This window comes from Caretta caretta, chromosome 6 (genome assembly GCF_965140235.1).
Source record: "Caretta caretta isolate rCarCar2 chromosome 6, rCarCar1.hap1, whole genome shotgun sequence".
Classification (NCBI taxonomy): Eukaryota; Metazoa; Chordata; order Testudines; family Cheloniidae; genus Caretta; species Caretta caretta.
The window spans coordinates 70,013,253-70,028,888 of NC_134211.1; the positions used below are offsets into that span (position 1 = coordinate 70,013,253).

The window sequence follows — 15,636 nt, forward strand, 5'->3', positions numbered from 1 at the left end:
GAGGTGGAGAGCGGCGAGGTTTGAGTGCAAGAACTGACTGTGATCCTGGGAGATAGGTCCAGGCAGTTGTAAAGTGGCCAGGTCCATGAGCATGCCGAACCAATGCCGGTACAACCATGATCCATGCCTTGTCCCTCTTGATCTTCAAGAGAACCTTGCTCATGAGTAGAATCAGCGGGAAGGCATACGTCAGGTCGGCTGACCACGACAGGAGAAAGGTATCGGAAAGTGAGTCTCTGCCTAGGCCTTGCAGAGAGCAGAACTGATGACATTTTCTGTTCTGTCTGGTGGCAAACAGGTCCACTCGGGGAGCTCCCCACTTCTGGAAGAGTATCTTGACGACCTCTCAGTGAAGGGACCACTCATGGTGAGAGAAGAAGGACCTGCTGAGATAATCCGCCAGCGTGTTCAGGAGGCCAGGGAGGAGCGAGGCTTCCAGGTGGATTGCATGCTAAATACAAAAGTCCCATAGACAGAGGGTTTCTTGACACAGAGCCAATGAATAAGCTCCACCCTGCCTGTTGACATAGATGATGGAGGCTGTGTTGTCTGTCAACACCTGCACCACCCGAGCAGACAGCTGGGGAAGGAAGACTCTACATGCCAGGCGGATGGCTCTGAGTTCTCTGATGTAACGTGAGATCCTCCCGAGACCATAATCCCCGAGTCTGCAGTGCATAGAGATGTGCTCCCCAACTGAGGTCAGACGCATTTGAAATCAGGGAGACTGTGGGTTGTGGGCTTGCGAACGGCACACCTTCCATTACCAGAGTTGGATTGGACCACTACTGCAGGAAGGCGGGATTGTGACAATCTTGTCCAGGTGATATCTGGCCAGGGAGTAGACTGACACCAGCCACATCTGGGAGGGGAGGCAGCCTGTGTCTTGCGTGACGGACAACATACGTGCAAGCTGCCATGTGCCCCAGTAGTCTGAGGCAGACCCAGGCAGTGGCGAGTGGATGGGCCATGATGCTGGCAATCAGATCTGCCATTGCCCTGAACCTGGTCTCCGGCAGGAATGCTCTGGCTTGGATAGAGTAGAGTATCTCTCCAACAAATTCTATCCTTTGGATCGGGATTAATGTTGATTATTGTTCGTTTATCAACAGGCCTAAAGCTTGGCAAGTGGCCCACAACTTCTCAACATTGTGCTGGACCTGGAGCGGCCTTTGATGAGCCAGTCGTTGAGGTACTGGTAGATCTGGAACCTTGACATCTGAGGTAGGCTGCTACCACCGACATGCACTTCGTGAATACCCTTGATGCCTTTGCTAGGCCAAAGGGGAGCACGACATTGGTAGTGACTGGTCCCAACTATGAAATGTAGAAACCTTCTGTGTCCTTGAAATATCGATATGTGAGTAGGTATCCTTCAGGTCAAGGGCGACGTACCAGTCTCCCAGATCCAGAGAAGAAATGATGGAGGCCAGGAATACCATGCGGAACTTCAATTTCTTGAGATACTTATTGAGGCCCTGCAGGTCGAGGATGGGGCATAGACCCCCTTTTGGGATAAAAAAAAAAACAACCCTTTTCCCCTTAAGTGCAGAGGAACATCCTCTACCGCTCCCACCTGCAGAAGGCCCTGCACCTCCTGAGCGAGTAGATGCCTGTGAGAGGAGTCCATGAAGAGGGACAGGGAGAGAGAAGGGGGATAGAAATAAACTGAAGGGTATACCCCCCTGCTACTGTGCTGAGGACCCACTGGTCCAATGTTATAGAGGCCCAGGCAAGGAGGAAGGGAGACAGGCGGTTGTAAAAAAAAAAAAAAAAAAAGAACAACGCCAAGCCATCAAAGGGAAGGTCCTGGATGGGTTGCTGAACCTCTGCTGACAAACCCCAACGACTGCAACCAGGATGCCCGCCTCATTGAAATGGCCAAAGTCATAGACCAGGACAAGGAGTCTACTGCATCTGAGGCTGCTTGCCTGCCCTGACTACCGCTCTGCTCTCCTTCAGAATAGCCAGGAATTCCTTCCTGGGCTCCTCAGGCAGCGACTCTGCGAACTTGGCCATGGACTGCCCAATGTTATAATCAAAGTGGCCAAGTAGGGCCTGATGGTTGGCCACTCTTAGCTGAAGGCTGGTTGTAGAATAAATCTTTCTACTGAAAAGATTGAGCCTCTTCACCTCCTTATTCTTAGGGGTCGATCCCGGTTGGCCTTGTCTATCGTGCTTATTGGCTGCTGACACTTCCGGTGAGCTTGGGGTGGGGTGTGTGTACAGATATTCAAACCCCTTAGCGGGAACATAGTACTTCCGCTCCATCCGGTTAGAGATGGGGGGCAGGGAGGAGGGGGTTTGCCAAAAGGGCTTTGATCAGTTTCACAACTCCCTTGTGTACTGGTAATGCCTGAGACCAACTGATTCTCTGGCAATGGTTGGGGAAATGCCCAGAGGTTCCACAGGTGCCAGGAGGTTGGCAATTGGCCCTGGGGCCGTGCAGCCCATGGGGGCCCAGAAGGAAATGCCGATGGCCCCAGCAGCTGGCCTTGGCCCGTGTGTAGGAGTTCCTCCTTGCTTTCAGAGCCTGAAGACAGGGAGGCTTGTCTAGGGGGGAACCAGGACGGGACTGATGTTGCCTGTCTACCCTGTTCCTGTCAGCTCTCTGTGGACCTCCACTGGGGAGCTGTACTGGGACGATGTCTCTTGGTGCCACGATTCCAGTGACTGGCGGCTGCGTTCGGTGACAGTACCCCAGCAATTGACGCCTCACGCCATGGGGCCAGTGCTGTTCTGTGGACCAGGAGTGAGAACGGGAACAAGAGGATCGATATCTTGGAGACTGTCAACGTACCCACAGGGATCTGTACCGGTGAACTGGAGACTGGTGACAGGACTCTGTGGACCAGCGTACCAACCCTCCGGAATGGTGCCGCGAGCCTGGAGACCGATTCGGATGCTCCAGGTGCTGGGGCTCTGGGGACTAGTGATGAGCTTCCAAGGGTCTGTGCCAGACAGCAGGTGATTGACGCTAGGATCCCAGTGAACACTGCCTAGAGACCGGAGAACAACTCTGGGAACTCTGGCAGGTAAGCTGACCCGCATCCAGGGGCTGGTGGGCGGATCTCAAAGGGGGCTCGACAGCTCTGTAGGTGCTAGAACCAGGCCACCGTCCGTAGAGAAAGAGCTGCCCCTCACATAAGGGTCTTTGCTGTCCTCCAACTCTCTCCTTCCCTTTACGAGACACAAGAGAATACCCTCTCCTGGCCTTTCTTTGCTTTTCAGCTGGTACCAGGGATGGGGATTGGCGCCAGTCTGAGGTCGGTGCTGGCAGCATGCTCTGCACCGAGGCTTCAGTGCTCAAAGCAGAGTCCAATCTAGTCAGCTCCAATGCGAGTGCGAGGGCCGACTCCATAAGGAGCGCTCAAAGACGAATGTCCCACTTCTTTTTCGTTCGTGGCCTGAAGCTCTTACAGATGCGACACTTGTCGCTCACATGGGTTTTCCCCAAGCACTTTAGACATCTTTTATGGGGACCACTGACTGGCATAAGTTTCTTGCAGCAGTCACAAGGCTTGAAGCCCAGGGACCAGGGCCTGCCCCGTCCCTAGGCTAAGTCCCATCCAGGACTAACCAACTATTACTAACTCTAACACAAAGGGAACTGTATAAACTATAAAAGTTTTTAACAACTATATACAAAAAGTTCACAACTAGACACAGTTGAGAGACGTAAGCTTGCGGAGGCAAGGAGATGTTCCAGCACTGTCACTGGCAGTAAGAAGGAACTGAGGGAGGGGGGAAAACCAGCAGCGCCCCTTATACCGGTACATATGTGCACCACTCTAGAGGGCGCCAGAACTGGTCTCCTACGGATACCACTGAGGGAAAAACTTCCGGGACTGGTGCATGTGGTGGGCACACACACCTACAAAGGAACGGACACGAGCAATCACTCGAAGAAGAACTTGATTTATGTGGGTCATATGTTTCTGTGGAGATGTCCCAAAACTGACTTGTTTTGTGTGGTGGTGGTGGTAAGAGGGCAGCATTAATTGGCAGCAGAGCTCAGTCAGTAGGAATCCAGTATCTATAGGCCCAACAGGAGGGTGTGTTTTTCAGCCTGGTGAATAGGTGTTTGACAGGGCTTGGGAAAAGTTGCCTGTTTATTTGAATTTTATGTTCTGATACCTAGAATGCAGTATGTCTAAACACTTAAGAGAAACTAGAATTCTTCTAGCAGCAAACAGAAAGAACCAGTCCAGCTGTTAAAAGCCCAGATTGTTTTAGCAAAAGCCTCTCTGCTAGAGAACATACTTTGAATGGTTTAACTTCAGAGCACAAGCTATCATTTTTAAGGCTGCATCCCCATGTAGAGTGTGTGATCAGATATGGAATATGACAGAGCTGCTTTGTTGCTGCCCATAATGTAAGAATGCCCTCTTTCATAAGTTCAGTACTTGTGTCCCCCCTATGGAAATAGCACAAAGTCATAGTACCTCTGTGTGGCTGATATCCAAGTGGTCTTGACAGACTTGCTTTCAGATCAAATGTTGGCTTCTTGGTACTTGTGGGTTCTGCAGTCTGAGCTGCAAACTTGAATGGCGTAACAACTAAAAAGAAAACCAGGGTATCATGTTTAGAGAGAGGGAACAAGAATTTCCAAACAGCCAAATTTAAGCAAACAGTTAGGAAACTGCACAAGGAGAGCACTACAACAGCCCAATTCTATAAGCCAGCCAAACCAAAGAACCATAGGGTCTTACAAACTACCAAGGATCCACACACTATAAAATGTACTCCACTGAAAACACATTTAACACATGGGATAACAGGGAAGAGGTTGAACAATATGGGGCAATAGTGTACAAAGGACAGATGTAGAAGATCTCACACTTCTGGTTGGATTTTAAGTAGATGGCCCTGGTGTGTAGCAGATCTGCTAAGCCATACATCTAGTCCAGTACTTCTCAACTGGCCTGTGGCCTCCCAGTGGTCTACAGAGAGCACGCTGATCACATGATGCTTATTTCCAGCTGTCACATTAAATCACAACTAAAAATTCATTAAGTACTTAATGCTATTTTTTCATGTAAGCAATTACTGTAGGTTACAGAAGGTTGGTCTGCATTCATGAAGAGCAGGGAAGGTGGTCCACAAAACTATGAATGGAAAGGGAAGTGTCTGTGATAGTCTAGCATGTGATCTACACTGGAAGACACTGAGGGTAATGGATGGCTGTTAACAGTTCTACCTGCACACCACTGAGCAAACTGTTAGTGCCAAGTAAAAGTTGTGAGTCACATATATAATGCAATTTACATGGTCATGTAGTTTGCTATGGAACCATGGACTATTTTAAAAGGCTACATAATTTACTCCAGAATCTAAGTCTTCATTTAAAAACATTAATTCTCTAGTAGTTCAAGATTCTCTATGTCTTGATCTCATGTTTCAACAGAAAAACAAAACAAACAAACAAAAAACAGATAACCAACAAATGGATACTGTACTGATTGGCATAAGTGCCTGCATGCCATTCTTGGGTCCTTGACATATAGGTCAAACGTGCCACATAGGACATAAAGTGTGAATGAGTGAGGAGCTCAGTCCTTTCTTAAGATGTTTAAGAAAACAAGACTACGTGGGGTGCCTTATCCCTTTTATGTAAGCCAGCTACTATCCCATACAAACTTTTGTCAACACTTCCAGGAAATGTTGAATTTAACCCTAATCCTGAACTACCCAAAACAAAGTAAGACACTCAAACAGTTCTAATATTGACTTCTTGCTCAGGATTGATTTATTTTAGCTATCCAATTTATTTCTATCTCAGGACATGACCTTCACATGCTGTCCAACACTTGCTTCCCTGCTCTCAACTTCAGTACTGTGTAGGATATGAACTGTTAGTTTTATTATCAGGAGTGGGACTTCCATACAATTGTATGAGCATGTTTCGAGACTGGTAAGTCATGCATCACACCATACATGATTTTCCACTTCTCCAGAACAAGTTTGATAGCTCGTTCCCTATTCCATTGTATGGTTATTTGGTTGTCCAGGGAGCTTTTATACAAGGACACTTAAACCTCTTCTGGAGTACTCTAGTACCAAGTCTGCAATGGTGCTTTTATGTTTCCTTGGGGCAGTTTTATCTACTAATAGCATAATACAGAAACTGCTCAACCACACACAATAAGTACAGCTAGACTGGAGATAATTTCTTGCCTTTTATCTTATCCAAAGATTTTTAGCACCTACCTTTTTCAGTTCAAAGGACTGAAAGAAAATATAAAATTTAAAAACAAGATATTGCAGTCCCCTAAAGAATCACTCCTGTCTTGGGAAGTATTTCCCCTTGCCCTTTGCTAAAGCATTAACGTTTGTTTCCAAATATTATGTAAATTTTAAAGCATCAGTTCCTCAGAAGATTACCATTAGGGTTGGTCTTTGATGCAGTCAGCTCATGGTTTGTTGCATTTCCATTAGTGCTCTTTCTAATTGTGGGTTTGCCACTTTTCTGGCTATCAGGTGTGCAGATCTCCAAGAATGGTGACTTTCTAGATGGAGTCTTCGTAAGGGAGCGCTTGTGTTCATTATCTTTTGTAGCTTCTGAGAATCTGAAAGGAAGTAGTTATTAGTCAGAATAAAGATCTGAACCTTCCTGCATTAACAGGTGCTCATTAAAAACATTTCAACCAATGTAAGTCTCTTATTATCTACCAGAGAAAACACGAAATGCTGTAATACATGATCCTTTGGCACATTCCTTGTCATGAATATGCAACAAGAATTTGAATCTGCATCAAGTGCAATCAACAACTAATGCAACAATCACACAATGTTTTTATTACAATTTGATTTTTGAAGTTCAATTTTTAAATTTCATGATTTAGTTCACTTTTGGAGTTATGAATGCAGTAGGATAAATCAAAGTAAGTGTTCATTAATCTGTGTTGTTTATATATTGTACCAAATACTTGACTGATGTTTTTGGTGAGTCCTTTTTACCTGACATTCATTTTGGTTGTTGAGAGAATGGAGGGATTGAATGAAGATTTCTGAGATAAAATACTCCGATTTGTGGTGCCTACAGAGATGCGTGGGGAGCGCCGCAGGTTGCCTGGAGTACAACTTGGAGAGAACCTTCCTCTTTGGGGATTTGGGCTGAATAAAAATACTCTGCTGCTGGAGCATTTCTAGAAACAGAGAAGTGGGCGTTTAGCACATTCTATGAGAGTTTGGCATTTGGAAAGGCATTGCTGCCTGGATTGTGCTGGAGCTACAGAACAGAATACATTTAATCATAAGTGCACAGATCAGTCTGCTTTAAAGAATAGTATTTCAAAAAAGAGAAGATCTCCCTCATAACTAGACAGACAAGATTATCTGGGGGGAAAAAACTCTCACCTTAGCATTGCTGTGTGGAGTTCCTTTCTCACATGCCTTTGCATGGTTAGCTTTTTTAGCCAACATCTGCAAAAATAAAATGTAAGGGGTCTTAAATAGATACCAAGTGTATGGATGAGTGAGTATCAGCAAGATAAGAAACATAACATTCAGAATTAAGTTTCAATTTTCCTGTTTTGACCATATTCATTGGTGTACATTTCTGTAAATCTTAGCATGTGCACACATTTGTCACACCTGGAAATGCCATTATTTTGGAATTCCCACACGTTCAAGTTTAGAATACAAAATCTGAGAGATCCACGGGCCATCAAGAACCATTTACATGCCAGGTCTTTTGAAGGTGAGTTGAATGCCTTTCCCTGAGAAGGTATATAAAAAGCACTTAAGTTTTTCACTTTGGATGGGCATTCACCGGTCAAGACCATCATTTAAATCCCACTTTTTAAGATGCTCAAGTTCCATGGCAACCCAGACACAATTAAGATGTTTGGCTTTTTTGTCTAACAACCCCACCAACGTAATTAGGAGTCTACTTTTTTAAAGAACTACTTATAAAGTATGTATGCTACCCTGATAGAGTCAAAGAAAGATTAGTTCTGTGGGAGACAGAAAGAGGCCTTGGGGGACAGTCAGAGTACTCAGGATAGACTTATATCCTCACAGTCTATGGGACGTTAGGATTGTTGAAATTGCATGGGCCCGCTACCAGTCAATTAGTCCTCAAAAATGGTCCTTTAGCCACATGGGAAAATGCATGACTCATACTGAGGCACTGTGGGGAGACAATGCAATAAAGAACCCTCTCTAGATTTTAGAAGAATGTAGGGATGAGGGATATGATCCTCTATTGATTCCTACCTTGACCTCATTGATAGAATTGCTGAAGTTTTCAATCAGTTTATTTTTTCTCTCAATGTAAGCATCAATAGACTCCATTTTCTCGAAGTGAGCCTCATGCAGCTTCTTGAAGTCTTCAAAATTCCAAAAATATGGAAGAGAAATTGTCAAGATTGGTCATTTTATAGGTAAGTGTAAATGATCAGAGGACGGAGCAAACCTGGAATAATTGTCAGTAGGGGATAGGAGAAAAAAATATTTAAGTGCACTTTTTTTCTGACTGTATCCTGGGAGTCTAAGTCAGTGGTTCTCAAACTGCGGCCCACTTGTGGCCCAAACGGCACACAGCTGCGGCCCATGTGACATCCTCTGGCCCATACAGGCAGTATTATTTATCTATACATTTTAGTGTAGATGTGGCCCACATAACAAAGCCCTGGTCTACACTACGAGTTTAGGTCGAATTTAGTAGCGTTAGATCGATTTAACCCTGCACCCGTCCACACGACAAAGCCATTTACTGCGACTTAAAGGGCTCTTCAAAATCGATTTCTGTACTCCTCCCCCAACGACAGGATTAGTGCTGAAATCGATTTTGCCAGGTCGAATTTGGGGTAGTGTGATCGCAATTTGACAGTATTGGCCTCTGGGAGCTATCCCAGAGTGCTCCATTGTGACCGATCTGGACAGCGCTCTCAACTCAGATGCACTGGCCAGGTAGACAGGAAAAGGCCCGCGAGCTTTTGAATCTCATTTCCTGTTTGGCCAGTGTGGCAAGCTGCGGGTGAGTGCAGATCTCATCAGCAGAGGTGAGCATGATGGAATCCCAGAATCGCAAAAGAGCTCCAGCATGGACCGAACAGGAGGTACGGGATGACAAATCTGTGCTATCAGACCTCCGTTCCAAAAGAAGGAATGCCCAAACATTTGAAAAAAATCTCCAAGGGCATGAAGGACAGAGGCTATAACAGAGACCTGCAGCAGCGCTGTGTGAAACTTAAGAAGCTCAGGAAAGCCTACCAAAAAAACAGAGAGGCAAATGGCTGCTCAGGGTCAGAGGCCCAGACATGCCGCTTCTATGATGAGCTGCATGCCATTCGAGCGGGTGCAGCCACCACTACCCCACTGCTGTGCTTTGACTCACTCAATGGATTATCACGCAACAGGGATGCGCATTTTGGGGACGAGGAAGACGATGATGAGGAGGTTGAAGATAGCACACAGCAAGCAAACGGAGAAACCGTTTTCCCCGAGAGCCAGGAACTGTTTCTCACCCTGGACCTGGAGCCAGTACCCCCTGAACCCACCCAAGGTGGGCTCCCGGACCCGCCAGGCGGAGAAGGGACATCTGGTGAGTGTACCTTTGTAAATATAATACATGGTTTAAAAGCAAGCATATTTAATGATTAATTTGCGGCCAGTACAGCTACTGGAAAAGTCTGTTAACGTGTCTGGGGATGGAGTGGAAATCCTCCAGGGATATCTCTATAAAGCTTGCTGACAGAAGGCAGGAGTCAATTCTGAGGCTACTGGAGGATCAAACTGATATGCTCCGGCATATGGTTGAGGTGCAGGAAAGGCAACATGAGCACAGACCGCTGCTACAGCCCCTGTGTAACCAACTGTCCTCCTCCCCAAGTTCCATAGCCTCCTCACCCAGACGCCCAAGAACATGGTGTGGGGGCCTCCGGTCACCCAACCACTCCACCCCAGAGGACTGCCCAAGCAACAGAAAGCTGGCATTCAATAAGTTTTAAAGTGCAGTGTGGCCTTGTCCTTCCCTCCTCCCCCACCCCTCCCGTGCTACTGTGGCAGTTATCCCCCTATTTGTGTGATGAATTAATAAAGCATACATGAATTTGAAGCAACAATGGACTTTATTGCCTCTGCAAGTGGTGATCAAAGGGGGGAGGGGGTGGTGGTTAGCTTACAGGGAAGTAGAGTGAACCAAGGGGCAGGGGTTTTCATCAATGAGAAATAAACAGAACTTTCACACCGTAGCCTGGCCAGTCATGAAAGTGGTTTTCAAAGCTTCTCTGATGCGCACCACGCCCTCCTGTACTCTTCTAACTGCCATGGTGTCTGGCTGCATGTAATAAGCGGCCAGGCAATTTGCCTCAACTCCCACCCCACCATAAATGTCTCCCCCTTACTCTCACAGATATTGTGGAGCGCACAGCAAGCAGTAATAACAATGGGAATATTGGTTTAGCTGAGGTCTAAGTGAGTCAGTAAACTGCGCCAGCGTGCTTTTAAACATCCGAATGCACATTCTACCACCATTCTGCACTTGCTAAGCCTATAGTTGAACAGCTCCTGACTACTGTCCAGGCTGCCTGTGTCTGGCTTCATGAGCTATGGCATTAAGGGTAGACTGGGTCCCCAAGGATAACTATAGGCATTTCAACATCCTCCACGGTTATTTTCTGATCTGGGAAGAAAGTCCCCTGCTGCAGCTGTTGAAACAGATCAGAGTTCCTGAAGATGCGAGCATCATGTACCTTTCCCAGCCATCCCACGTTGATGTTGGTGAAACGTCCCTTGTGATCCACCAGTGCTTGCAGCAGCATTGAAAAGTACCCCTTTCGGTTTATGTACTCGCTGCCTTGGTGCTCCGGTGCCAAGATAGGAATATGGGTTCTGTCTATCGCTCCACCACAGTTAGGGAATCCCATTGCAGCAAAGCCATCCACTATGACCTGCACATTTCCCAGAGTCACTACCCTTGGTTGTTGCATCTGATGAAGTGAGCTGTAGCTCACGAAAGCTTATGCTCAAATAAATTGGTTAGTCTCTAAGGTGCCACAAGTACTCCTTTTCTTTTTGCGAATACAGACTAACACGGCGGATACTCTGAAACCTACCCTTGGTAGCAGCAGCTCAGTGATTGCCTTGGCTACTTGGATCACAGCCGCCCCCACAGTAGATTTGCCCTCTCCAAATTGATTCCCGACTGACCGGTAGCTGTCTGGCGTTGCAAGCTTCCACAGGGCTATTGCCACTCGCTTGTGAACTGTGAGGTCTGCTCTCATCTTGGTATCCTGGCGCTTCAGGGCAGGAGAAAGCAAGTCAAAGTTCCATGAAAGTGCCCTTACGCATGTGAAAGTTTCGCAGCCATTGGGAATTGTCCCAGACCTGCAACACTATGCGGTCCCACCAATCTGTGCTTGTTTCCTGGGCCCAGAATTGGCGTTCCACGGCACGAACCTGCCCCATTACCACCGTCTGTCTAAAACTGGGGCCCGTACTTGGTGTCCACATTGCTGGGGCACGTACTTGAGAGCCGTCTGTGTCCATGTCCTCATCACTCTCCTCACCGTGCTGCCGTTGCCTACTCGCCTGGTTTTCCAGGTTCTGGTTCTGCATATATTGCTGGATAATGCGCATGGTGTTTAGAACAGTCATAACTGCTGCGGTGATCTGAGCGGGCTCCATGCTTGCCGTGATATGGTGTCTGCAGGAGACCAGAGTGGCAGTGGAAGCGGCAGGTGGATGAGGATGCTGACAGAAATATGGCGCCCGCACGGAAAAAGGCGTGAAACGATTGTTGGCCATTGCTTTCATGGAGGGAGGGAGGGGGGAGCAAGGGGTAGGCTGGCAGCAGACGGTGGAGTATGACTGCTAGCTATCATCATCTCCTGGGTGCTCGCTGTGCTGCTGGCTGGGAGAGCAGCCTGAGGCAGAATGGCCCCTTCAAGGATTGAACTCAACACTGGGTTTAGCAGGCCAATGCTCAAACCACTGAGCTGTCCCTCTGCCAATATTCCAGGCAGGACTGAATCTCCATTAGATAAAACTTAAAGAAGAGAATGACCTGAGTCACTCCCATTTATATCAAGGCGCCCTGACAGACCTCACCAAGGTCTGCCAGGAGCACCCATGTCTGCCCAGGTGCCCCGACCGACCTCACCGAGGCCGGCCCAGAGCACCCAGGAGACGACAAGGACGGCTACCAGTTATAATGCACCATCTGCTGCCACAAGGCAATGAGCTGCTGCTGTTTAGCAATGCAGTCCCACGTCTGCCAGCACCCAGGAGACGTATGGTGATGGTGAGCTGAGCGGGCTCCATGCTTGTCGTGGTATGGCGTCTGTACAGGTAACGAAGGGAAAAAGGTGCGAAACGATTGTCTACAGTTGCTTTCACAGAGGGAGGGAGGGAGGAATGGGGGTGGGGGGCGGCTGACGACATGTACCCAGAACCACTCACGACAATGTTTTTTGTCCCATCAGGCATTGGGATCTCAACCTAGAATTCCAATGGGCGGCGGAAGCTGTGGGATAGCTACCCACAGTGCAACGCTCTGGAAGCTGATGCTAGCCTTGGTACTGTGGATGCACTCTGCCGACTTAATGGTCTTAAGTTGGGGGGGGGACACAATCGACTGTATAAAATCAATTTCTAAAAAATCGACTTCTATAAATTCAACCTAATTTTGTAGTGAAGACATAGCCGTAGAGTGCTTCATATGTGGCCCACAATGGTAAATAGGTTGAGCCATTGGTCTAAGTGATTAAAAACAAGTGGAAGTGGTCGCCTATCTCTGCCTTGACTAGTTCTAAACGAATGGCAAGTCATTATTTCTTCAGTTACTGGGTGTTCATTTTAGTGCAGATCATTAGTTCAAAGAAAAAAAGATAGCAACATAATTTAGTATTTCCTGTCTGATGTTAAAAAAACCCTTACATATATAAATGCTTTTCATTCAGAAGGGTTTCAAAGCACTTGACAAACTGATTTTAAAACTAAGCACATTTATATACTACCAACATACAACCAGCTCTTGGGAGAAACACAGGCAGATATACACCACACTGGAACACTTCGGAGCCATGACAACTGCTTTATAAAAGAGCAAGATGTTTTCCCCAAGCAAGCCCTATGAGATTTCAAGCCCCATATTAAAAAAAAAAAAAAAAGAATGAGATTGGATTCATTTAGGCAGTAACAGGCAAGTCTCCTTTCATACATGCTCAATAAGCCTATTTTCAGAGATAGTAAATAACTTACTTGGCGTAATGGGTTTCACTCCTGTTTTTCCAGTTTTAGACAGACGGTCTACATATCGAGGGATCTTCCCAGCTGGAGGATGGGCTGGGAGAGTGTCATCTGGTACCATCAAATCAAAACAAGACTGTTAAAACTACTGGAAGGTTAGCTTAATGCTACTAAAACTCAAGCTATTCTTTTGCTTCATGAAACTCTGGAAGCTTCCAATACCGAAGGAGTACTCACTCCCTTAAATTGGGGCTGTAGTATGAGAAATAAAAATGGAACTGTGGAGTCCCACATTTAGAGTCTCTCAAAGGCTTCCACATTAAAGGTGTTCCCAAGAAATAGGATGACTTTGCCAACTGCAAGCTCAATATGGTATCAGAAAGTCAAGGTAGGTTGTTTCCTTCTCATGCATCACTATCAGTAAAGGTTCTGCAGGCCAAATTCTGCTCTGGGTGGCAACCCAATTGCCTGCGTTGGCTCTGCAGCACTACTACTAGTAATAATAAAAGCTTCCATGACTATTGTACATGAATGCACATCTGGGAGCTTATCTGTTTAAACAGGGGGTGACATTTTTACTTAGAGACTTGAGAGAAGAACCACACAGTGACTAAAGATTTAGCCAGTAAGTCTTGAAGCTTTTCCTCATTTTTATGGTTTGAATTTCAAGCTTCTTCTGTATCATGTTTACACCGATATTTCTGCTGAGTTCAGTTAGTCTTCTTTCTTAATTTTAAAACAATTCACAAACAGCTGTATTTTTTAAAAAGACGTTAGATTAGAGTATGATAGCATTTGTACACAGAAAGTGAATGCTCAATTATTCCTTATTTCAGGCCTGTCCTGAAGTCAGTATAGAATGGCCCCAAGATATTGGGGGGAAAAAAAACCAACACGATGGGACCAAGGGGTGGGAAAATTAGTGATTTCTTTTAACCCATGTGTGTAAGTTTCTCTGTAGGCTTGTAACAGAACACTTGTTGAGTCACTGGAAGGACATATTGCTCAGATAGAAGGCAGCAAGTGTAAACTCAAACAAGAACTATGATCATGGTATAAGAGAGGGATACTGCAGCTGTTTCTCAATGTGAAAGCTCAACTTGTTGGGTCAAACAGAAGGCTCTTTTATATTGTGTGTGTTGATTGGTGTATCTAACTTGGGGCGAAACATTAAAGTTGGCTTCCCATAACAGTTTTCTTGCATACTCTACTGAACAGCAGTTATGCCCATGCTTCAACTCAGAGACTGTACATACCTATTGTGCCATCTTCCTGGAGCAGAGCATAGGATTGCATATGGCTTAGTGCTTGGGTTCTCAACCTTTTTCTTTCTGAGCCCCTCCCCGCCAGTATGCTATAAAAATTCCATGACCCACCTGTGCCACAACTGTTTTTCCTTCATATCAAGTAGATTAAAAACCAGGGCTGGCATTAGGGGGTAGCAAGCAGGACAATGGCTCAGGGCCCGATGTCACAGGTGGCCTCGTAAAGCTAAGTTGCTCAGGTTTTGGCTTCAACCCTGGGCAACAGGGCTCAGTCTTTGGCTTTCTGCCCTGGGCCCCAGCGAGTCTAACGCCGGTCCTGCTCTCTGCTTTATTCTGGCAGATCCCCATAAACCTGCTCACAGCCACGGCCACATACACACGAGTGAGGAAGACACCTGTTCTGATTTTCAGCATCATATCAAACACAGCAGGCAGGGAATGATGAAGTTTCACTTCCCTGGACATGTTTTTTTGCTGTCTAAGCTGCCCAACAATAATATTTTTTCCTAGCCTGCATATAAATTTATACTAACTACACATCTGGGAAAGTTGAGTCATCTGCAAGCAGAGGCCAATGAAGTACAACACCTGAAGTACACTTCCCCACCTCTTTCCTCAGGAAGAGAGTGCCACGTTTATGATAATCCAAGAGGCACTGAATTTAAAGGTGATCTCCAGAGGAAAAGAGTTGGGATTGTGTACCTCATCGTCTTCTTTTTTTAATATATGAAGAAGGCCTGAAAGATTTTTTTTTAAATATTCAGCTTGCTTTTCACATAAGAAATTCAGGTCTTGTCTACCCTGAAAGGCTATGGTGACTGGATTTAAACAGTTAACAAAAAAGGTTTTGAACAGCCTGACCCAAAAATCTTTCTATTCTCAACTGCTCACCTTTCACTCACTTTAAGCTTGTGAAGGTCATTTTACTAGTTCTCCAAGAAGTAATGTTTGGGAAACGGACCTTTGCTAAAGATTTGATACACTAGTCAATTTAAGTAAGGGCATGCTTAGACCCCCAAGAAGTCCTTCACCAAAACTACAGAAGACCAGACTTGACATTCCCAAGGAAAAAACCCAAGCAGAACACCCACCATGTCCGAACTTTCAAGCGTCCTTTACAATTCATAAAGGAAACAAGTGCACAAGCCCAATTTTAAAAGATTCTTCACATATC

At 46.0% G+C, this 15,636-nt stretch overlaps 1 protein-coding gene across 2 annotated transcripts in view; it reads right to left on the bottom strand.

Moving 5' to 3' along the window:
* NUSAP1 (nucleolar and spindle associated protein 1) overlaps positions 1 to 15,636 on the bottom strand; it is a 34,687-nt gene that overhangs the window by 4,079 nt on the left and 14,972 nt on the right. For both annotated transcript variants that reach the window (XM_048853149.2, XM_048853148.2), the window contains exons 5-10: positions 13,210 to 13,308; positions 8,221 to 8,333; positions 7,360 to 7,425; positions 6,961 to 7,148; positions 6,385 to 6,569; positions 4,446 to 4,559 (exon numbers count right to left, since the gene is read on the bottom strand). In XM_048853149.2, coding sequence (XP_048709106.1) covers positions 4,446 to 4,559; positions 6,385 to 6,569; positions 6,961 to 7,148; positions 7,360 to 7,425; positions 8,221 to 8,333; positions 13,210 to 13,308 — 765 coding nt within the window. The remainder of the gene's footprint in view (positions 1 to 4,445; positions 4,560 to 6,384; positions 6,570 to 6,960; positions 7,149 to 7,359; positions 7,426 to 8,220; positions 8,334 to 13,209; positions 13,309 to 15,636) is intronic.